The 24,556-nt window shown below is 40.0% G+C and overlaps 3 protein-coding genes across 3 annotated transcripts in view; 1 reads left to right on the forward strand and 2 right to left on the reverse strand.

The window, feature by feature from the left end:
* The window catches only part of WBP1L (WW domain binding protein 1 like), a 91,940-nt gene extending 87,194 nt beyond the window's left edge, over positions 1–4,746 (reverse strand). The window contains exons 1-2 of the mRNA XM_074233809.1: positions 4,716–4,746; positions 3,949–3,996 (exon numbers count right to left, since the gene is read on the reverse strand). Coding sequence (XP_074089910.1) covers positions 3,949–3,951 — 3 coding nt within the window. The 5' untranslated portion in view covers positions 3,952–3,996; positions 4,716–4,746. The remainder of the gene's footprint in view (positions 1–3,948; positions 3,997–4,715) is intronic.
* Positions 21–24,526, reverse strand: SFXN2 (sideroflexin 2). The gene is made up of 12 exons (XM_074233811.1): positions 24,404–24,526; positions 8,374–8,557; positions 8,045–8,215; positions 7,758–7,856; positions 7,385–7,460; positions 7,034–7,119; positions 6,516–6,576; positions 5,849–5,915; positions 5,451–5,500; positions 4,716–4,765; positions 3,949–3,996; positions 21–3,341 (listed from the first exon to the last, which is right to left on the reverse strand). The coding sequence occupies exons 2-12, from the start codon at positions 8,532–8,534 to the stop codon at positions 3,242–3,244; spliced, it is 969 nt and encodes a 322-aa protein (XP_074089912.1). The 5' UTR covers positions 8,535–8,557; positions 24,404–24,526; the 3' UTR covers positions 21–3,241.
* Positions 23,770–24,556, forward strand: part of ARL3 (ARF like GTPase 3) — a 32,176-nt gene continuing 31,389 nt past the window's right edge. Inside the window, exon 1 of the mRNA XM_074233812.1 lies at positions 23,770–24,022. Within this exon, the coding sequence (XP_074089913.1) occupies positions 23,975–24,022 (48 nt within the window). The 5' untranslated portion in view covers positions 23,770–23,974. The remainder of the gene's footprint in view (positions 24,023–24,556) is intronic.

The following is a 24,556-nucleotide window of genomic DNA, read 5'->3' on the forward strand; positions in this document are numbered from 1 at the left end:
GAAGGGAGTCTTTTCCAGATGATCAAGGATAGGACAAGACAGGACAAGAATAAAAACAGTTTTAATAGAGTTAGCCGGAACTTTTCTAGGGGGAAACTACATAATACTGTGTTGAGAAAACCTGGATTCAAACCCCGGTTTTGCCACTTGTTGAGTTAGGCGGTTTTAGTTCTTTGATTAAATAGGTCACTCTATCGCTTTCAGCAAGTTTTCTTATCAGTAAAGTCAGGTTAAGGATGAAACTTGATGAATTTTAATGAAGTCTCAGATCTTCCAACTAAATGAGCAAATCATGTTTCTGAATCTTAGTTTGACTGTAAAATGGAAATACCTGCCTTTTTAAGTTTTTTTGTTTAAGTTCATTTGTTTCTAATAAAGCTATAATGAGAAACAAATGAGAATTGTGAAAATACTACGAAAACTTAAAATCGACATCCCTACATAAGAGGGATTTTCAAACTATTTTGGCTGCTAGAACAAGGGGGACAGGTCCATGGACTCAGTCTGGGTGAAGGGAAGTGATCCCAAGTGATGTTTCTGGAACAGAACTATCCTCATCAACCTTGGTTCTGGTAAAGACTCCTACTACCTGAATTCTTTGAGGTTCTCACTCTCTAAATTTCATCTATAGTTTCATCCATTCAATGGGGATAATAATATTTGCCATTAACTACACCTCATAGGATTATAAAGGATCAAGCAAGGTAATTTATACAAAGAACTTTGTAATCATAAAAATTACAAAAATGATAAGATGATCTCATCCTTACTTTCCATTATTTCCATTATTAATCCTTCCAGAATTGGAGTTGGAGAGGATATTAGAGAACATCCAGGCCAAATTCACTTCTTTTACAAACAGAGTAGTTGTGACTTAGCCAAGGTCAGACAGTGAATAGCAAAGTTCAAATTCAAATCCACCTTTCTTGATTCCAAATATAGTGATCTGTCACTACATTACAAATCTAATCCTCTCATTTATTCGGAGACACATACAGAAATAGAGGAAGTAATTTGTTCAAGTTCTTGCAGAAGATTTGGACTAGAATCCAGGTCTCTGACTCCAGGTTCAGTGTGTTTGCTACTATCTCCTGAACTCTATTGGGACAGATGAAAGGGAAATAAAGGAATAGCTCACACATCCTAAACTGTGCTAACTCCTGATCTGAGAAGTTGGATTCTTGAAAATGAGAATAAAAATAACTCTTCATGATATCATGTAGACCAGGATTTTTTTTTCTTGGCAAGCTTTGAGAATAGGAGCAAGAGTAATCTCAGGGTAACAAGCAGGGGCCAGTAAAGGGGCAGTACTACTTGTAGAGAAAACTGGGGAAGTAGGAAACTAGGGAGGAATCTAAAGTTTAGGAAAGATTTCTAGAAATCAAGGATCCCTCCCTGGGATCAAAATGAATATGCTGCAAGGTGCTGCCTAAAACCTGCCATTATAGCTTGAAGTTAAGCTTATTTTTTTTCTCACTCCTGCTTAAAAAAAACCCAAAAAACCCAGCTCCATTCTCTAGGATATGGGGGGGGGGGGGAGAAGGGGGGAAAGTGAGAGATTCCAAGAACCCAATCAAGGTTTTTCCCTTTTCTCTTTCTAACTATGTCAGATGCAAAGGGCTCTGGATTTCCACACCACCCTGAGAGAATTCATCAAGCTGAGAGAGGCCAAAGCATACTAGGAAGAGATGACTGGATCACCTTTAAGAGAAATTTTGGGTGGCTAGGTCGCTCAGTGGATAAAGCACTAGCCCTGGAGTTAGGAGTACCCGAGTACAAATCTGGCCTCAGACATTTAATAATTGTCTACTTATGTGACCTTGGGCAAGTCACTTAACCCCACTGCCTTGCAAAAACCAAAGAAAAAAGAGAGATGTTTAGGCCTTTTATTGAAGAGATTTTAAAAGATTTATTCAATTCACAATTAAGATCCTCTCAAGAGACAAAAAATGAAACAAAATTCTTGTCTGTGTCAGCTCCTAAGAACTAAGAAATGACCTAAACCACTCACAGCAGTTCAGCCTTTTGTTGGAAGTTCTAAAGCAGGGAAGGCTGGAAGAATAAAGGTACTTCAATGAATAATCTTTTTTTAATATCAATATCATTCTTCCCTTTCCTATTCAGCATCATTTTCTTGGCAAAGACCAGGGAAGGATAAGACTAGGAAATGTTCCATCAATGCACTGCTTAGAAGTTTTGGTTGATACCTACCCAAAAACATAGGTACTTTGGGGAGAACTTTCATTCAAAGCTAACAAATTTAATTTAAAAAAAATAATAATAGGTGATCTTCCACCTCAAATAGCAATAAAAACAATGGAAAGGTTACAATCGAAACAATCAACCAATATAATGACCAAAGTCAATGGCCTCAGGCACTATCTATAATCTCAGTCATAAAAAGTCTTGCTTCGGAACCTGCATCCCCAGGGGGAATTTCAACAAGCAAGGATTTGGCAGCCAAAGGTCTGCATGGAATTTAGTCAGAACAGCCCAGCAGATTTAAGACAAAATCACCATCTTGGTAGGAATAGAAAAAGTAATACTAATTTGACATTTATGGAATGCTTAAGGCTTTCAAAGCACTTGATCAACCTTTTCATTTGATCCTCACAACCATGTGAAGTAGCTACTTTGAGTATTATTAACTTCATTTTATGGATAAGAAATGCTCACTAAGAAAAGTTAAATGGCTCTCCCAGGGTCACACAATCATTAAGTGTCAGAGGTAGGAAAAAGGCATCCCTAAATTTTTCAGCACATCTATATGTAGTTAGAATTATGGAAGGATAAGTTTGGAGATTTCTCCACTACTCCTCTTAGACTAGGAAATGTCTCCTATCCAAACTGTGACCAATCCCCATTGTCTTGAAAACAATATCAGGGAACTCCTTTCATCCCCTTTACTCACACTTCAGAAGATCCTTTCTCCAAAATGGACCAGAGACTCTAGGTATGTACAGGCTGATGATGTGTCTGAGCCATATGGCATGAAAATTAGGGTAGGGTCTGGGGGAATAGAGCCCTCACAGTTGGTCACTCAGATGTTGGCTTCTGCCCCTTTACTATTCCCTGCTCTATCCCCTACAGGCTGACCTTAGCAGCCTGCAGTGGAAAGAGCAGGACTTGAGCATAGACCACCCCCAAATTCAGCCTGGCTTTTATGCTTTGTTGGGAAGTGGGAGGGGAGAAAGGAAGTTCTGAGAGCTTTGGGGTAGCCAGGAGATGAAAAAGAGATACTTCAGAGTCCTTTGTTGAAGTAGACGAAAGATATTTGGTTTCCATAGTTAGCTCTGAGAGAGTCTTGGAGTTCAGGTTCCAGATGTGAGACCGCCATCTCACTGAGAAAAGAAGGGTGATGCCTTTAATAATTCAAGTATGAAATAGCACCGCTCAGGAAGAGGAAAGAGGAGGGGGCTGTGCTAACTGTGGACAAAGAGCAACTTTCAAAGATTAATCCTGGTCAGTAATTGTTCAGTTGCAAATATGATTATCATCCTACTTATTTAGTTCCAAAGCCCAGTTTTCAAACCAAAGTGACTAATGACTTTGTAATGACAAGGGATTTCCTGTTGTTACCTGGTCTCATGGGTATGTACCCTACCCAAGACCTGAACTAACGAGACAGCTCCAAAGGCAAGAGCTGTCTCATTTATCAGTCACACAATATCAAGGAGATAGAATTTTAAGCTGAATGCCCTGTCTGAGATGAACTCTGGCTATAAGATGAAAGAGGAGGGAATTGGGAGTCAGAGAACCCAGGTTCAGTTTCAGCTTTGCTATCTGCCACCTGTATGACCACGGGCAAGTCACTTTCCTTTTCTAAGATTCAGTTTTCTTCTTTAATCGGATTAAACTACCTCCTCCAATGCCCTTTCCAATTCTAAAACAAGCAAGAATGGAGAAAGATCTACATACTAAAACTAAAAGGGAAAAATTAAGAATTACCATCTCTGTGGAAAGATGGCACAGGCTACAGGAACCATGAAGACCAGACTGTAAAAGGGAAAAATATACAGTTATTCCCAACTCCTGCTCACAAGAGTCCAGTTACCCTCATAATTGATACTTCAGTCTTTCCTTTCTTCCACTCAAGTACCCACATATCCAACCCTGACATCCAAGAGAATTTTATTGCTTTCCAGTTCCTAATTAATATAAAAGAATACAGGACAAGCAAAGAAACACAGGACCAGGCCCCTGCCTATTAAAGATACTAGGAAAAGAAGTCTGAAAGTGCTAATTTCCATGACTTAATTGTGATGGTGATTAAATATGTAACCACAGTGCCAATTTGATATCTAGGATTTAAGGTTCCATATACTCCTTGGGCCCTTAAGGATGGGGCAGAAGGAGAGAATGGAAAGAAGGGAGTCATGAATTCAATTTGCTATACTAGGCTTGGCCAGATCAACATGGTACTGACTGAACCAGTGCCAAGTCACTGCCAACTCTCTCTGCCTAGCTATGCTCAAAGAAAAGTTTTGTGGAAGCTTATGGAGCTAAAGGGTATTGTGAGATTTGATAGTTGCTACTTATTTCTCCAGACAGTCCAGACAGCCCTCTTTATCCTTGAGGCCACCTCTGCCATCATTTGCTTTCCAAAAAGATTAAATGCATATTATACAACTGAGCAACATAGTCTTGTCTGAAATGTGGATTGAATGTCCCTCCCAGGATGCCTGAGAATACAAGCCAGAAAAAGGGATACTCACAATCCCCCAACCAGCATCACCTGCAGAGGGGCATGCAGAACCTGAATTCTCTGAAAGAAAAACAGACATTTAGATGGATGAAGCTTCCATGACTTTCTGTCCAGCTTTCAGCAAAGAGATCTAGGCACCATTTTCCTTGCGGAAATATAGGGACAGACAGCCTGTGGGGAGGTGGGGTAAAGAGAAATCATATGGACCCTTCATTCTTCTGAAAAGGCTGGAAACCATACCAGGAGAAGAAATATATAAAAAATGTCAACTGTGAACCCAGTCCTAGCATATAATGCTGAGGAAAAGAGGGGATTAAGTTGTAGAAACTAGGGAATAATTAGGAGAGTTAAGAATCCCTAAACACAGGTTTGTTTGGGATAATGAAGAGGAGGAGGAAAGAGAAAAAACACTGAGGTGGTGAGGTGGAGAGTGAATTTAGGAAGACCTGTATTCAAATCAAGATCAGGATAGCCAGATGATTCAATGGATAGAGTCAGGACGATCTGAGTTCTAATCCAGCCTCAGACACACTTACTAGCTAGCTATGTGTCAATGAGTGAGACGTTTGCCCCTCCCCCTCACTGCCTCACCCCCCCCAAAGAAAACTTACCTCAAATACTTAATAGTTATGTGTCCCTAACCTCTTTCAGCCTTTGTTTCCTCATCTATAAAATAAATTAGTTGGACATAATAGCCTCAAAAATTTCTTCTAGCTTTAAATTCAAAATAATGTGAATCACTCACCTTCATGAAGGTCAACTTCTCCAGTCTTTCCATGAGGATTGGGAGTAAGACTAGAAAAGAAAGAGAATTAAGTAGGAGATGGGCATCCCTTTTAAACCCTCCCCAAATTCCCTTCTGAAATCAAACTAATAAACTAATTATTCCTTTATTTTTTTTCTTGGTGTTCTAAGGCCAAATCTCAAGGCTATATGCGAAAAAGAAAATAGTTTGACTCTATCACATTGCTCACCTCACTCCCAACCCTGGACCACATGGGAAAGAAGATAGCTGCCTATCCTCAGGACCCAGTAAAACCAATACGACAGTGTAAAACTCAGGTTCCATCCCCACCCCTTTCTCAGTTCTCCCATTCTTCAGTGGGGCTTGTCCCAGGGGAGGGGTAGCTCTTAAGTTCTTACTCATTCCAGGAGCTGCCATGATGATTCGGGAAATGATCACCTGGCAGATGCCAATGACTGCAGCTTTCTGAGAGCAGGAAGAATAACGGGAAAGAACCATCAGAGACCCTAGATTCCAACCTATTCCACGTGCATGCAGCGAGCAGGCACCAGCACAATAGCCCTTTAGACCAATTCAAAATATGCAGGAGAAAGTTTACCAGAAGACCACAGCTACATCTTTATCGTTCAAGTTAGTTGTTTTTCAGTCAAATCGGACTCTTGGTGATTCCACTTAGAATTTCTTCACAAAGTAATGGGAGTACTTTGCCATATTCTCCTCTAGCTTGATTTACAGATGAGGAAACTGAGGCAAACAGGTTAAGTGATTTGCCCAGGGCTTCTTGACTCCAGGGCAGACTACTACATCTACCAACACCTACCTGCCCACAGCTAAATCTAATACTACCCAAAGGCTAGCTATTCACCCCCATAAGAGACCCTATGGATAGCCAAGCATGAGAGCGAAGTGTATTAGAGAGGCTAACTCATAAGCAAAGAAAAAAGCAGAAGGAAAGGAGGTATAAATTATTACCCAAATTCAGGGATCAGGGCACATGGAAGGCATTTTGGCTTCCTCCCCCACCACCTTCATCCCCAAACACACAGACAGATGCCTCCAACTCACCCGTGATTGACCCAACTCCTGACAGTTCTTGTCAGTCACACTGATGCCATGGATGAGCTCCCTAGACATGGATGGATGGTTACTGTCTGCCTTCAATCATCAGAAATAAAACCTCATTGCTCACTACTTCTCTTTAACTCAGCTGCCATAAAATTTGGGATCCAACTACAACCCAAATGACCTAGTCTGCTCATTTCTGGTGATAATCTGTCCTCCATCGATTTCCTTCAGATGCTCTCTGTTGTTTTACCCATTTTTACCCTTTCTTAAGTTTTTCTTTGGTCTGTACATCTGGGAAGCAGAACACGTATAAACACACACACATAGACACAAGGAGTGTCAAATTTCTCCCTGTTGTCCAACAATCCAATCCAATAAGTATTGGCACTGGAGATACAAAAACAAAATAAAAACCAAACCTTTCCCTCAAGGAAAGAATATGACAAATAAATAAAACTATAGATGTGATCATTTGAGAAGGGGCCCAGAAAGGAAGTGGGAAAGGGAACACTACTCACTGTTGCCTCATCATAGGGATGTTCACACAGTTAGCAGCAGCAACAGCAGCAAAGGGTACCCATCGAGCCACCAAGGGAGGGGCTTTCTGTAGGGACAGTGGGAGAAGTCAGTCTATGGAAGAAGGGAGCAAGGCCTAGGGGTCTACAAATCCTAGGGATTATATAGAAACAGGGAAGAAAACCCAAGTCTGGACATTCCTTTTCTTCCCCAAGGAGCTAGGCTAAAGAAACCCTTGACTCTCCATCCCAACACCTGTCTTCCAGGCCCAGCTCTAGCTCATTTGTAGTAACCCCACCAGTACATCCACCCAAGCCATTTCCCCAGGACCTTACTGCCCCCTGGTGGCATACCTTGGTGTACATGTTAAGCCCCAGGGCAGTAGCCAGGGCTGTGGTGGTCGCTGTGAAGTAGGACACAGTTAGCTGCCTAGAGGAGGAAAGAGATGCTGTGGGCAGGACTAGGAGCAAGATATGATGGAAGTAACTGGGCCTTGAATCACCAAAGACACAGAAACCAGGCAGTAGAGAAAGTTGGCCTTGAGAGAGGAGGAAGATGGCAGCCCTCAACACTCTTCTCCACAATAATGAAGAACATTAGGGTAGGTATGTTTCAACTGTCCCTGCTGGGACAGACTCTAGGGGATCCTCTACTCCTGGAATCAAGGAGCTGTGAAGAAACCTCACAACACTGATTCCCAGGAGCTGGGAAGGAGTCAGTAATTACCTGACTGATATGGGGCTGGCTGCATTCCGATTGGTATAGTTGACCAAAGCATTGAAAGACTGGTTCACCCACTGCCAGAAAACCACTGCAGGCATTGTTCTATCAAGGGAAAAAAGGGGGAAGAGAGGAGGAGTCAAGCATCCAACAATAAGAACATCATATCCCATCCCTGATCAGGGTCAACAGTTCTAAAGTTGCTAGAGATTAAAATGGAAGATACAACCTTTCCCCATTTGGGAATATGGCCTGGAGTCCCTCCCCACCTAACCACCCCCAGCCAAGTCCACCTGTAGAACTGGAGCATACAGCCTGTGATGGCCATGCCTCCTGGCACCTGGAATGACATCCGCCCAATCACGTTCATCTTTTCCCCAGTGTCAGGGTGGAAGGCTGAATCGTAGAGCTTCTTAGCATACAGCAGCTGCTCCTGGCTGGTACCGGGAGGTACAGCACCATGCCTATAGCCCTCAGCCCCCAAGCAAGGGGAAGAGACAAATAAGCTTCCTCAAAGTCTCCAACAAATCTGTTTTCCACCTTTTACCTTGCATCTCTAACCATCCAGGATACCAATTGACTCCAGCCCTTGCACAAGCAAGGGGGACTTATGGATACTCACCGGCTACTTTCAACCATTATCTTGGCCCAGTCCAGTGTCTGCTCTGAAACAAGAACTGTACGAGGGTCCGTGATGTTGAAGAAATGTTTCAATCGACCCATGAAGGTACCCTGGTCCCATCGGGGAGTGTCTATATTGAAGCTGGACAAATCTCCCTCCATCTTCCTCTCTCAGAAGCAGAGAACTGGGAAATGGGAGAATGAAGAGGACACTCAGGATGTTTCTCTGAAGTGATGATTCAAATGTCAATCACCTCATGCTGGTATGGCCTGACACTTGCATTACACCCCTGCCATGTTTGGTCTGAATGAAGAGCAAAACACACTGTGTTCCCTTTTTAAAACTTCTTTTATGCTTTTCCTTTCTTTCTCACAGTTTTTTTTCCCCTTCAGTTCTAATTCATCTTTCATAAAATAACTAATATGGAAATATATTAAACATGATTATACATGTATAATTTGTACCAGATTGTTCATTGCCATGGAAAAGAGGAGAGAAAGTAGAGTGGTAGAGAGATATGCAACTTAAAAAAAATTTGCAAATGGATCAATGTTGAAAAGTACCTTTGCAATTGGAAAAAATAAAATAAAATTTCAATTAAAAAAAAATGAGAACTCATCATCTTTCCCCTAAGCCAACCCCTTTTCCTAACTCCCCTATTTTTGTCACAGGTCATCATCTTTCCAGTCACCCAGGTTTGCAAATTCAGAATTGTACAGTTCCCACAAGAATTTTATCAGAACTGTAGTCTTTTTTTTTTCTTTTTTTAGGTTTTTGCAAGGCAAATGGGGTTAAGTGGCTTGCCCAAGGCCACACAGCTAGGTGATTATTAAGTGTCTGAGACCGGATTTGAACCCAGGTACTCCTGACTCCAGGGCCGGTGCTTTATCCACTGTGCCACCTAGCCGCCTTGTGGACTGTAGTCTTGAGACAGGTATGACACAACAGCCCACAACACTACTCTCACTAGCTCAGGTATTTCTCAATTGTATCCCTATTCCAGGGCAATACCTGGAGTTCTTCTGAGTCTGAGGAGGGTTGAAAACAACTCATCCTCCTTCTCCCTCACTCCTTAAGTCTTGCTGATTCTCCTTTCACAATATCTCTTATGTCTGATTCTTTTTATTTACATGGCTGCTATTCTAGTTCAAGTCCTCCTTACCTAGTACCATCTTAGACTATTCCAATAGCCTCTTAATTAGTCTCAAGTCTCCTTTTTCTTTTCTTCCTATGCATTCTTCAAGTGGTTGCCAAATGAGACTCCTAAAAGGACAGCTCCCCTGCTCAATAAATTCCAAGGGCTCCTTATTACTTCTAGGTTCAAATAAAAATTCCTGTTTGACATCCATTGTTTTAGCTCCATTCTACCTTTCCAGGTTTATGACACAATAACCCCCCCCTTCACATATTCTCTGATCCATCAAATTGACCTTTTTGCTTACCTCAAATAATCTCCAGAAGGTAATTCCTTCCCCACCCCTCAGAATCACCTAGATTACATGTATAAAGGGGCAGCTAGGTGTCAGTGGATAGAGCACCGGCCCTGGAGTCAGGTACCTGAGTTCAAATCTAACCTCAGACACTTAATAATTACCTAGCTGTGTGGCCTTGGGCAAGCCACTTAACCCAATTTGCCTTGCAAAAACTTAAAAAAAAAGTGATTTAGATCATATATAAATGTCCCTTGAAAGAATATAAGCTCCTTAAGAGTAAGAACTCTAGGGGTGACTAGGTGGCAGTTGATAAAGCACCGGTCCTGGAGTCAGGAGTACCTGGGTTCAAATCCCGTCTCAGACACTTAATAATCACCTAGCTATGTGGCCTTGGGCAAGCCACTTAACCCCATCTGCCTTGCAAAAACCTAAAAAAATTAAAAAATTAAAAAAAGAGTAAGAACTCTATCACTTTTGTCCTTTCCCCCAGTACAATGTCAGTCACATAATAGGTATATGAAAATATATATTGATTGAATGTTTTGAATAATCTAGAAAGCTCTGGAGGTCTAGAGTATAAACCCTATAGACTAAGTTTAGAAAAAGGAACCATTCATGTGAGCTACATCAGCCAAGAAAGGCTTCAAAAAGAAAGTGGATCTTAAGCTTGAAGAACCAGAATGGTTTGGAGAATGTGATGATGTTTGTCCTTTGTTCTTTTTTTTTTAAACAAGGCAATGGGGTTAAGTGACTTGCCCAAGATCACACAGCTAAGTGTCTAAGGCCAAATTTGAACTCAGGTGCTGCCAATACTCTATCCACTGCACCAACTAGTTGCCTTGTCCTTTGTTCTTGAAGAAAAACATGACATCAGGGGAGATGATGCCATAACAAGCACATGAATTGATTTTTTTTTTTGTGAGGAGGGTTCTGTGCTAAGTTCTCAGGCTCACTTTCTCCTCCAGAGCCAACTGGGTATAATGACCAGACACGAATAAGGGCAACCAGAGATGATCTTGGATGGGAGATAATAAGGGTTAAGTGATTTACCCCAGATCACACAGCTTGTAAATGTCAACTATCTAAGAATGAATTCAAACTTCTGTTCTCTGGAATTCAAGGCCATCCTTTGCATCAAATAGCTGCCCAACCCACTGGAAAATATAGGACATCTAAAAAAGTGAACTAAGAATAGCACTTAATCCAAGCCAATAAGCAGGAAAGTCTCTGGACTGGGCACCAAAGAGACAAGGACAAAATGAAAAATAGTCCTTGTCCTCGTGGAGGTTCCCTTCGGAGTATCTCAAACATGCCTCCCCCTTCAAAAATGAGCCAGCCTACCAGACAGGAATAGTGACTGATCATGTGCCCTGCTTAGGGTCTATTAATAAAATGAACATTATTAGTGCTTCTCAAAAATGTTACCTATTGATTACAGTCCTATTGATCTAATTCCCCCAGAAATTTACTACACACATATGTTTATAAATGTATATATACATACATATATATTTTTATATATTTTGGTGCATGTGCTGTTTCCCTACATATATTATATATTTTATATTTTATTTTTTATACATGTATTGTTTTCCCACAACAGAGTATAAAAATTCATTGTGTGTGTGTGGTGTGTGTGTGTGTGTGCATGTGTGTGTCTATTTTGTAGTCCTACTGCCTACATGATGTCTCAAAGGAGTAGGACTTAACAAATATTTGTTGAATTGAATTACATTTACATGAATGGAAGGAAATAGGAATAATCAGAAAGTAATAAGAGTCAGACTAACACAAGCTAGTCATCATTGATAACTTAATGTTCAAATGCCTGGGACATTGACATTACCTAAATCTTGAAAGATTTGTCACATTTTCATGTGAATCTATCTTGCCTCCTTAACCAGACAGTCAGCCTAGTGAAGGTAGAGACCCTATCTCCTCATCTTGGTTCATCCATCCAACAAGTAGGCATATCAACACTTCACATTGTTGACAGAGATGTTATAATAGCTGATATTTATATAGTGCTTCAAAATTTACAAAGTGTTTTCCTCCCAATAATCCTGTGTGACAGGAAGTCTAAGTATTATACCCATTTTACAAATGAGGGAACCAAGTCTCATAAAAGTCATCAAGTCTCAAAGTCTTCAAGTTCAAAGCTCTTTCCATTACCTCATTATTCCTAATTTATAGATGAGGAGACAAATTTAGAGAGGTAAAATGATTAATCCAAGTTCAAGTAGCTAGGAAGTGGCAAAATTTACTATAACTTTAATCATATGCAGGGATCTTCACCATACCATGTCGTGTCTGTATTTATTAGTAGGTAACACAGGCTGTCACTGTTTTCCTGACAATGAATATAAGAGGCATTCAAAATTTTAACTGGTGGTTGACAGTTAAGTTATCAACAATTTCCTCAGGTCTAGTTTTACATAATCTAGTGAAAGAAAATACTAGGCAGGAATTCAGAAAATCTGGCTCTATTTGAAGTTCTTCCAATGAATAACTAAGGGACTAAGGACAAGTCAATTCAACAAATATTTACTAAGTGTCTAATAATTACAAAACACTTTCCCTCTGAGTTTATGCTTCTTCATTTGTAAGAACAGAATGTTGGACTAGAAAATCCTGAGAATCCCTTCCAGATATGACACTCCAAATCGATATATCCCTAGTCTTCACTCATTCAATATGTTGTCCCAAAAACAAAAGGCAGTTCTAGGAATGGAACTGGTGTTCAAGAAAGATCACCAGCTCAGGAGCTCAGAACCAGAACAGATTCTTGGTCTATAGGTCAACCTTTTGAGCTAGTCTATAATAGGGGTCCCTTAACCATTTTTGTGTCATGAATTCCTTTGGCAGTCAGGTGAAATCTACAGCTCTCTTCTCAGAATGTCTTTAAAGTGATTGAGAAGAAATTTCCCCCTCAAAACCAATTTTTTGGAAATACAGTTATCAAAATACATTTTAAAAAAAATTCAGGAACCCCCTCCCTGCTGGTTAAGAAACTATGGTCTAGGGGCAGCTAGGTGGTGCAATGGAGAGTACCTTAGGCAAGTCACTTAACCCTACTGCCTTGCAAAAACCTAAATAAATGATTTTTTTAAAAAAAGAAAGAAACTATGGTCTAAAGGGAGCAGAGTTGCCTATGAGAATAACTTCTTGTTAGTCTCATTCCAGAAATGGATTTGGACCCTGGGATAGGTAGCCTACTTCCTGTTATTCTCTGACCTTTCACTTTTTTTTTTTGGCAAGACAATGGGTTAAGCCCAAGGTCACACTGCTAGGTGTTTATTAAGTGTCTGAGGCCGTAGTTGAACTCAGGTCCTCCTGACTCCAGGGCCAGATGCAATATCCACTGCATCACCTAACTGCCTCTGAACTTTCACTTCTAAGAATAAATTAGGTAGGGGCGGCTAGGTGGCACAGTGGATAAAGCACCAGCCCTGGAGTCAGGAGGACCTGGGTTCAAAGCCGATCTCAGACACTTAATAATTACCTAGTTTTGTGGCCTTGGGCAAGCCACTTAACCCCATTTGCCTTGCAAAAACCTAAAAATAAAAAAAAGAATAAATTAGGTACTGGACAGTGAGGGGGATGGACAGAACTTTATGTTCTTTCCTTAGATCCTACTTCCACAAAACTGTGACCTCTAAGCAAGAACACTCCTGTCTACCTCTTCTCACTTAGGATATAAAAAAAAAATTAAGACAGACAGATGTGGTTAGCCAAACATCCTTGGGGGCTGATTCAAGGATCACAGAGGCATAGGGCTTGCTCAATCCAGGTGTGACCACTTAGATATTAGGGTACAACACTTTAAACTTCCATCCCTTAAACCATCTAAACTTTAGACACTGAGAATCACTAGCAGGACAGTGGTCTCCCAAAAGAGGTTTGTTGACAAAAATAAAATTCCCTACTAGGCAACTGACTCTGACTCCATTCTCTTCCCATTCATAATTCTTTACAGATATCCATTTTATTATTTATGGCTAAAGTACTACTGTTGTGAAGGACTTGTGAATTGAGTGAAATACAAATCTTTTGTTGGAAGTTCAAAACCACTCCCACTGTTAACTGCCCTTCCCCACTATCTGATCTTCAACTGTCAAATTCTGCTCAAATTAGATCTAATTCAATAATCAAAGTTCTTATAACCTGGTCCCAGTCTATCTTTTCAGTCTCATTGTATATTATGTCCCATACTGAACTCTGTGATCAAGCCAGTCTGGCTTTCTCTCTACAGGATACTTATCTCTAAACTTTATTCTTTTATATTAGTGATCCCCATACTTAGAATGCAATCTCTCCTCACTTTCAGTTCAAAAAATTCCTCTTCCTTATAGACATAGTTTCAAATATTACCTTCTCCATGAAACATGTATCAATGTTCCCAATTGTCACTTCCTTCCTTGTATTTTAATTACTTTGTATTCATTTGTGTTTATTCTCTAAGACTAAGTTGCAGAGAAGATGCTTACCAGCAGCATTAGTAAAGGGAATTTCCTTTACCAAAGAAATGGTCTAGTTCTCCTTCCTATCTTTTTTATATTAATTCTATATACTAATGTAAGCTATTATATTAATTCTATGTGATATTGTAGAGTCCTGCCCATTTAGCATGTGAACAGTTCAACTGCTGAAAGGAGCAGAAAGGGGAAGAATTTGCAATTATATCCAAAGGGCTATAAAACTGTGAATACCCTTTGTATGAAATACTGTGAATACCAGCAATACCACTACTAAGACTATTCCAAAGAGACTAAAGAGAAAGGGAAAAGATCTATATGTACAAAAATACTTAAGAGTAGTGTAAGAGTATTAAGTAGTAAGAGTAGAGTACCTCTTTTTGTGGTGGCAAAGAATTGGAAATAGAAGGGATGCCCTTCAATTGGGAAATGGCTGAACAAATTGTGGTATATGTAAGTGATGGAACACTATTGTGCAGATAGATGGCATAGTGAATACAGTGCTGGGCCTCTGATTGTACTTCCTGTGTCATTTTTGCCTCAGTTTTCTCATCTGTAAAATGAGCTGGAGAAGGAAATAATAAACCACTTTGCCAAGAAAACCCAAATGAGGTCATGACTGAAATAACTGAACTACTGGGCTACAAGAAATGACAAGCAGAAAATTAGAAATGATACAAAGGTAAGTGAGTAGAACCAGGAGAACACTGTACCCAGTAACAGCAATATTATAATGATAATTAACTGTGAAAGACTTGGCTCCTCTGATCAATGCAATGATCCAAGACATTTGTAAAGGACTCATGATGAAAAATCGTATCTACCTCCAGAATGAGAAATGTGATGAACTCTTAGTTCAGATTGAAATGTAACTTTTTCATTTTATTTTTTCCTGCTTTTTTTGGCAACATGACTAATATGGAAATTTATTTTGCATGATTTCACATGTCTAATTGATAATATATTACTTGCCTTTTCAATGGATGGGGGAGGGACATGAAGGGAGGGAGAGAATCAGGAACTCAAAATTTTCTTAAAATAAATAACAAATTTGTTTTTAAAAAAGAAAACAGCATGAAAAGAACAGTGGTGTACAAAAATGTGAAGAGACACGGATAATTAAAAGATCAAAACAGAGGGCTGCCCCTCAAATGAATGTAGTGAAAGGACCTGTTTGAGTGCAGAAAAAATGACTAAGGTAATGATGACTACAAAGCATTGTGTTCCTTCAGCTTATTTATATGTGACTGTTTTTTGGAAGATGAGAAATTATAACTTATAAAGAGGAAAATCCAGTAACAATTTGAAGTATGACAAAATTAAATAAGGACTATTGACTTCATAACTGTCAGAAAAGGGAAATTAATAAATTTTATCTCACAAAGGAAAGAAGAGTCATAGATCACTAATAATCTCTGGTTTGAGAAAATAAGAGTGTTTAAAACAGCAATAACAACTGTAAATAAGCCAGGGAAAAGGCTTCAGCTTATTCTAAGAAGAAAGCTATTGCCTTGTGGATTGTCTGAAAAAAATGCTGAAGAAGTTGCTGGGAGGCTCAATAGAAGAAAACTGAACTTCACTATGTACTTTTCAAGTTAAAAAAATTTACCATTACTCTGATAGCTTACTTTGACGCCATGTTAGTCCTTAAAGAAGGTCTGACAACATTACTGAAAATGTCATGCTAAAGAGCATGGGAGCAAGCACATAACCTTGCTTCACTCTATTGGTAATTAAGGAAAATGCAAGAGCAGCATCCCAGAACCCAAGCAAGCAAGCCATCATGAAACTAAGGTACAACACTGATAAACTTCTCCAGACAATCAAATTTTGACATACTTTTCCATTAGCCTTCATTGACAGTATAAAAGGTCTTGGTCAGATCAACAAATGATGTGTATGGACCCCTGTTCAGCTCCTAGCATTTCTCCTGAAGTTGTCAGGCAGTAAATATCATATTGACCATTCCTCAGTCCTTTCTGAAGCCACATTGGCTTTCAGATAGTTGACCATTTTTCCAAGAGAAGGATCAGGGTCCTTTCTTGAGCTAAACTGCCAAGCATTCAAACACTACTATAGAAAGTGAAATGGGCTGACAGTGTTGTTCAAATACCAAAGGTACATTTGTCTGAAAGACTATTTTAGAGAGAACTCAAACAAGGAAGAGACTCACAAAGAGGACAGAAGAAACAATAAAAGGACACTCTAAAGGTCTCTCTGAAGAACTTTGGAATCAATTTCATGACATCGGGCACAAGCCCAATATGCCATGCCCACATCAAAGAAGGCACTCTATTGTCTATGCAAAGAAGAATTGCAGTAGCTCAAAAGAAAAGCAAGATGCAAACATTTAATCTCCATCCCAAATGTTCACATGGCCTATTTGTGTCTGACTTGTGGTAGAACCTAATTAATCTGATCAGCCACAGTCAGATAAACCGTATCTTGACTCCAACAGAGTGGTATCATTTTTGTCCACTTCGAGAATGAAAGACAATAACCAACCAACCATGCACTCCGCTAGTTACTACAGATTGAGAAAGGTAAAAACTCTCTGAGGTATAGCTGGTTGCTCTCTACTGCCCTCTCTTGTTCAAGAGGGAGAAAGAGAAATTTGGAACTGATTGGACAAAATACAATCCTGCTGAGGGAAGAGCTACCTGGGATTGCTTGCAGTGCAAATAGAAACTAAAATGAATTCAGCAGTGCTTTGCTGTGAGAAAAGGCAAAGAGGTAGTCAGACAAAGCAAAATCCTGTTGAATGAAGAAGTGACTGGGTTTATTTATCTACAAACCCTAAAGAGTCAACCTGAAGAGTTTTGCAATTATCTATTTGAAAGGAATGGCACATCACTAGAGCCATTAGAGAGTTATACTTTCTCATACCACTGAGTTAAAAGAGCTTGCCAATGTTTCATCAGTTTGAGGGCAAAAAGAGAAGCTGATATGCCCAATAGGAGAGTGGTGAGAACCAAAAGCAGAGAAGTTGCTTCATATGGTACAGATGATTCCTAATGGGAAAAAGGATATCAGAGCCTGACGAAAATGAGAATTATAACTTGTCCCCATCCAAGTTTTCCCATGGGTTTTACCATTCATGTGTCTCCCTCCTATTCCACGATAGAAAAGATTTCACTGTATGTTTTCTTATTTTATGGAGAACCACCCCACCAGATGGACTATGTGACATTCAGTGGAATAGTCACTAGGAATTAGCCTTGGGGTGAAGGACCCACAGGCAAGCAATTCCAAACCCATTGCTTCAGGATAGAGTAAGAAACCCCAGTGTGTTGGGGCTGAGGTTGAGGTCAAGCTTCACTCACAGTCTTGCAGTTCATTTCTAACTCTACAAAGGATAAAAAGGCCATATCTGTGGTCTCTGAACTTCCTTGAGGAAGTTCTGACACCATTTAGGCTGAGTTTGAAGAGTTTGCTGAAGACTGATTCTCTTTGTACAACTCTGACTGAAGAGGAGACAACTGTCCACACTTTGCAGCCTGTTCTAATGGAATGTAAATTATATTAATAATGGAACTTTTCTATTTTAGTGCTATATTTAATTATTGAAGGGAGAGTGTATTATTGTAAATAAATCAACTTTTATTTTGCTTAAAAAAAGTTTTTACTAAAAAAAAGGTGGGGGGGGAGTTTCTGGGTCTACTCTTCACCACAAACATGGAGATGTATTAATGGAAGGCTGTGACCCAAGTTTATGGATGGATCACAATGCTTTAATTATTCTTGCATTTACTTCATACTGAGTAACATGAATATTATAATTATTCTTGCTTTTGCTCTATCTTAAATATATTTTATATTTTAATATGTCTACATAATTTTATATATTATTTATGTCTTTGCAATTTATAAAATATAATTTTAATATAACATTTAATATAATGTCATATAGACTGATTCCCTATAAACAGAAAGCACAACAATGGGAACTCAGGAGCTACAGTGGTTAGTAAAAGGGATATAGCACCACACAAAAGGGTGATTCCTAGGATCTCGAGGATATTTTTGAGTTATAGCTGCAGAACCAACCTGCCTAGGTAAAGACAGGTTAAAGTGAACAAACCAATCCAGGGAATGTTAATGAGGCATTGCCAAGGCCAGGTGCTATACTTATACACACAATCATTAATATGTAAGCTCCTTGAAACCAGTTATTGTTTCATTCTTTGTAACACAACAGAAATAACTGCATTCCTATTACCTACCAAAACAAAATGCCTAGCCCTAATGTTTATTGATTAATTTTCTAAGGGTGAAATCCTAGTCCTAAGCATTATCTCAGGTGGGTGATGGGCAGGAAAGACAGTTTGACAACTCTGAGACACCACTTTTCACCTATATGACGGAAATTGAATGTTGGAAAAGATGTGGGAAAATTGGGACATGTTCACTGTTGGAGGAGTTGCAAGCTGACCCAAACATTCTGGAGAGCAATTTGTAACTATGTCCAAAGGGCAATAAAACTTTGTACACCCCTTGATCCGGCAATACTACTACTAGATATGTATCCCAAAGAGAGCATAAAAAGAGGGGAAGGACCTACATGTACAAAAATATTTATAACAGCCCTTTACCTGGTGGCAAAATATTGGAAAGAGAGGGAATGTCCATCAATTGCGGAATGGCCAAATAAGCTATATGAATGTAATGGCTTACTATTGTACAATATGAAATGATGAACTGACAGATTTTAGGAAAACTTGCAAAGACTTATATGAACTGATAGTGAAATGAGCAGAAGCAGAAAAACAATGTATACAATATTAGCAACATTGTGTGATGATCAGCTGTGAATGACCCAGTTTTTCTCAGCAATACGATGATCCAAGACAAGTTCAAAGAATTCCTGAAGGAAAATACTATCTATACCCAGATAAAGAACAGATGGAATCTGAATGCAAATCAAAGCATATTTTTTCAATTACTTTATTCTCTCATGGTTATTTTTAACTCTTGATCCGTTTCTTCTTTCATGACTAAGATTAATATGGAAGTATGTTTTACATGATAGCACATGTATAAATCATATCAAACCGCCTACCATTTTCAGAAGGGGGAGGGTGGGAAGGGAGGAAAGAAGGAAGAAAAATTTGAAACTCAAAATCTTACAGAATTCATGTAAAATCTTTCACTCTAAAACTTGGAAGGATTTCTATGAATTGATGCTGAGCGAGATGCGCAGAACCAGAAGAATATGTGTATAGTAACAGCAACATGGGATTGATAATCAATCCTAATGGACTTGCTCATTTCATCAGTACAACAATCAAGGACAATTATAGGGTATCTGAGAATACCATCTGAATCAAAGACCAAAGACTATGACCTTCAATTTAAAAAAAGTTATCTTATTATGTAATTTTGCTATCTCTTATATTTTAGTTTTTCCTTAAGGATATGATTTGTCTCTCGACACATTCAATTTTTTAAAATTTGTTTAGGTTTTTTTTTTTTTGCAAGGCAATGGGGTTAAAAGTGGTTTGCCCAAGGCCACACAGCTAGGTAATTATTAAGTGTCTGAGGTCAAATTTGAACCCAGGTACTCCTGATTCCAGGGCTGGTGCTCTATCCACTGAGCCACCTAGCTGCCCCTACACATTCAATTTTGATCAATGTATAGCATGGAAACAATGTAAAGACTATCAGATATCAGACTGTCTTCTGGGGGGGAGGGAAATGAAATTGGGGGAAAATTGTAAAATTCAAAAAGAAATTAAAATAAAATATAATTTTTTTTTAATTTTCACTCTATGCAAATACTGAACCTGAAGCCTAAATCTTTGGTCACGTAATGAGAAGATGAAATTCACTGGAAAAGACCTAGATATTTGGAAAGACTGAAGGCAAAAGGAGAAGGGGACAGCAGAGAATGAGATGGATAAATAGTTTCATGGAAAGAACTAATATGAACTTTGGACAGACTTTGAGAGATAGTAGAGGATAAAAGGACCCAGTAAGGACCATGGTAAGCCATGTATAATAAATATGTACCTTGCTAAATACTGGGGAAAATATTCAAAAAATAAAAACCACAATCTGCCCTCAAGGAAAAAACAAAGTAAAGGCAGTTTGAGCCTAGCTGTCAACCCAAGGGAACAATATTTACACAGATGGTGCTCAGAGGTGTCTAGCTTAGATCAGGAAGAAATAAAACAAATGACTTATGGATTAACCCTTCCTACCCCACCCCCTATATGGGACCAACAGAATCGCTCTTCCTCCCTTTAGAAATATAAAATGTTAGAAACGGAAGGAAACTTCATCTAGTGTAATTTCCCCCTCAGTTTGCAAAGGAAGAAAGTGAGATTCGCAGAAAGAACTGACTTGTCCAAGGACACAGCCAGATGCTCTAGAACTCAGATCTCCAGGTCTCTAGTTCAATGTTCTTTCCAACTATACATCAAAGCTACCTTCTTTAAAACAACATTTCTCCTTGAAAGAAAATGCTGTTGCCCAAAGGACAACAAAAATGTGCATACCCCTTGATCCAGTAATACCACTACTGGGTCTATGCCCTGAAGAGATCATGAAAAAGGGTAAAAACATCACTTGTACAAAAATATTCATAGTAGTACTATTTGGGGTGACAAAGAATTGGAAATTTAGTGGATATCCATCAATTGGGGAATGGCTTAATAAACTGTGGTATATGTATGTGATGGAACACTATTGTTCTATTAGAAACCAGGAAGGATGGGATTCAGAGAAGCCTAGAAGGATTTGCATGAACTGATGCTGAGTAAAATAAGCAGAACCAGAAGAATATTGTACACCCTCATGGCAATGGGGATGATAATCAACCTTAATGGACTTGCTCATTCCATCAATGCAACAATCAGGCACAATGTTGGGGTATCTGTAATGGAGAATGCCATCTGTATCCAGAAAAAGAATTGTGGAGTTTGAACAAAGACCAAAGACTATTACCTTTAATTAAAATATATATATAGGGGCAGCTAGGTGGCGCACCAGCCCTGGAGTCAGGAGTACCTGTGTTCAAATCTGGTCTGAGACACTTAATAATTACCTAGCTGTGTGGCCTTGGGCAAGCCACTTAACCCCATTTGCCTTGCAAAAAAAAAAAAAAAAATATATATATATATATATATATATATATATATCATGGAAACAATGTAAAGACTAACAGACTGCCTTATATGGGGGAGGTGGGGAGAGGAAAGTGAGATTAGGGGAAAATTTGTAAAATTTTAAATAAATGAATTTTTTTAGAAAGAAAGAAAATGCTGTTGTAGGGCTGTTAACAGTGCTGAAAGGTAGTAGCATTTCACTTTGGGGGATCCTTCTATAGATGGAAACAATACAGATTACTTTCTCTTCTATCTTCTCAAGCAAGAAAAAAGAAAGGTATATAATCCTTGGCATTCCTACACCAGGGGGAAAAAGAACCAAAGGGATGACTAATGGCTCATCATCAATTCCTTGCTGCACTTGATGACCACCAGTGTGTACTTTTTTCAACAAAAAAAATCTAGATGGCAAGTTTTACCCTAACAGACTCAAAAATGGGAGATAGGAAGCTATTAATTCAGTCTTGACTTACACCCACCAATTCAAGTACCATTTAATGGCTGATCTATCTCAGGTATTTTGAAACAAAAATTTCTATTATCTCTTTAACACAATAGTTAGTAAGGCAAGGCAGTAGTTGGGGACTGTATAGAATTCTCGTTCAACAACCATTTAGCATTTATGTTTTGTCTCCCAACTGAAGGATCTCATAAGGCAGGAACCTTTACTTGAAACCATTAAGCACAGAGGACAATATCTCTGCTGCTGTCAACCACCTAGCCAACATCTACCGATAAGTCTCCTATTCCTACCTCTCCCTGGATTTCTAGTTTAACTGAGGAAGATACTACCTCCCTTAGGCATCAAACATCTTCCAACCCTGAATTCACAAAAAATGAAAAGATGCTAAGTGCTTTCTGGGATTAGTTGTTTGTCCCAAAGTCTCCCCCTCCCAGGTTTGTTTGTTTGTTTGAACTATGCAAAAGAGGCTTCTCTTAGTTTCATTTTTTTTCCTTACCAGTCAAAATCAAAGAGAAACTAAGGATCTTCCCCTCCCAGCTTTCTGCAATTACAGAAAGAGGGGAAGAGAGAGACATCCTCCTTCAACCTATGCAGAAACCTGTCCAGAATGAATGAGGTTATAGCCTGGATGTCAAGAAAACCACTCTCATCCTAAGAGACTGCCAAGTGAACCTGCAGGCTGAACTGAGTGAGTGGTTTGGGGAGAGAGAGAGAGAGAAATAGCATGAAATGCCAGTTTGATTTGAGCTTCCCTAAAATTTAAGTACTGACACTTTCAGTACTTTTTTTCAACAACAACAAAAAACATTATACACCATAAAGCACAGAAGTTTAATTCTATAAACCCAACAAATGGTTAATTAAAGAGTTATCCTGGGGACAAAGTCCACTGACCCAAACAGGAAAGCCTACAGCTTTGGAAACTGAGTCTTTTCTGTTCCCAAAATGGCAAAAAATGGCAGAAATAAGGTAAAGGTATGATTGCATATATTAGACATGTTGGTTACTTTTGCTAAACTGTTTTTAAAAGTTTTTTATTATTATTATTATTATTATAAGGGGAAGTTTTCTGAAAGGTGGTGGAGAAGAAGGGAAGAATACACTGGAAAATAAAGAGTTGTAAAAAGAAAACATATCAGGGCAGCTAGGTGGTGTAGTGGATAGAGCACCCGCCTTGGAGTCAAGAGTACCAGAGTTCAAATTCGACCTCAGATACTTATTAATTACCTAGCTGTGTGGCCTTGAGCAAGCCACTTAACCCCATTGCCTAGCAAAAAACAAAAAAACAAAAAAACCCACTATTTTTTAAAAGAAGGTAACCCAGGAGAAGAGCCTACAACTACAAACTCTAAAGACATAACTTCATGAAACCTCCAAGCCCAAGCCATCCCAGTTCCTCCAAAGAGACAGTTGAGTTGTTAAACTGAGGATACTTATTTGGTATCAGAAAACTTGAGTTTAAGTCCTCGCTTTCTCAGTTACTAGCTCTGCTACATCCAATCTGTACTCAGTCACGTAAAGACTCTATTGCTTGATTTCCTCATCTGAAAATTGAGGATATTTATACTGCTTACCTCACCAGTTTCTATGAGCATCTAATAAAGTAGGGAAGTAGCAAGGCAGTTCACTGAACAAAGAGCTGGGCCTGGAGTCAGAAGACCCGAGTTGAAATTCAGCCTCAGACACTTACCATCTGGGTGGCCCTGGGCAAGTCACTTAACTTCTGTTTGCCTTAATCCAGTGGAGAAGGAAATAGCAAACCACTCCAATATCTTTCCCAAGGAAACCCCTGGCCCAATATGACCCATAAGGCTGGGAAGAATCTGACAAGACTGACTAAACAACAGCAACAAAGCGCTTTGTGAACGTTAAGTTGCTATGCAAACGTCATCTGTTGCCATAAAGCCTCAGAATGCTAAGGAGACTGACAAAGCGATAATGCGATAATGCGGAAAGGGCCTGTCTTCACTCCGGATCCTGTGCCCCTTTGCGGACAAGGAGCAATATCCGTTGTTCTAAGCCTCGAAGCTCCCTCTCCTGAATCCCGGGATGAATATTCTAAGGAGGCATTCCGGCCATAGGACCACAGTGGTGGCGGTATCTGCTGGCCTCTAGGGCAGGTGCATGAGGGCCTTTAGGAACTCCAAAGTATCGTGGCTCCCAGGATGCCAGGTGTCTGTCCCTGTCCTCTGGGCGCCTGCCTTTCCCCACCCAGGGCTCCAAAGCTCTAGAGAGATTCACCTGGGCGATGTGGGCAAAGGAAGGGGTGCTGGCTATGCAGGGAAGGGGTCCTTCTCCGCCCAGAACAGTAGGGGACCGCCTGGCCCCTTCCCATCGGGGGCTCCCCCTTTTTTTGCCACGTTGGCCCTGCGGCGGCCGCGGCACATGGAGCCGACCTCTAGGCACCAGACCCGGGGTCTGCGCGCTCCGACCCAGTCCAGAAAGCAATGCCCCCGACTCTCTAAAGCCAGGCTCGGAGGTCCTCGGGAAGAGTCGGGCCAGGCCACGCAGCCCCTGTCCCCCAACCCCCAGACCGCTCCCCGAAAGTCAAACCTGATGCCAGGCCGGCCGCAGACAGGCTGTGGAAAGCCAAGGCGCCCACGCGGGCCCCACTCCCAGGAGGACTCGGCCTCCCACCGGCTCCACCCCCCCGCTCCCAGCCAATCGCAGAAGGGGCTGCCCCTGGCTGGCCACGTGGGCAGCTCT

This window comes from Macrotis lagotis, chromosome 4 (genome assembly GCF_037893015.1).
Source record: "Macrotis lagotis isolate mMagLag1 chromosome 4, bilby.v1.9.chrom.fasta, whole genome shotgun sequence".
Lineage (NCBI taxonomy): Eukaryota > Metazoa > Chordata > Mammalia > Peramelemorphia > Peramelidae > Macrotis > Macrotis lagotis.

Coding starts and splice junctions, on each gene's coding strand:
- SFXN2 (XM_074233811.1), bottom strand. CDS start 8,534: ATGGAGGGAGATTTGTCCAGCTTCAATATAGACACTCCCCGATGGGAC. Junction 4,766..5,450: donor AGAAGTTGACCTTCATGAAG/GTGAGTGATTCA, acceptor TTTTTCTTTCAG/AGAATTCAGGTTCTGCATGC. Junction 3,997..4,715: donor GTGATGCTGGTTGGGGGATT/GTGAGTATCCCT, acceptor TCCCTTTTACAG/TCTGGTCTTCATGGTTCCTG.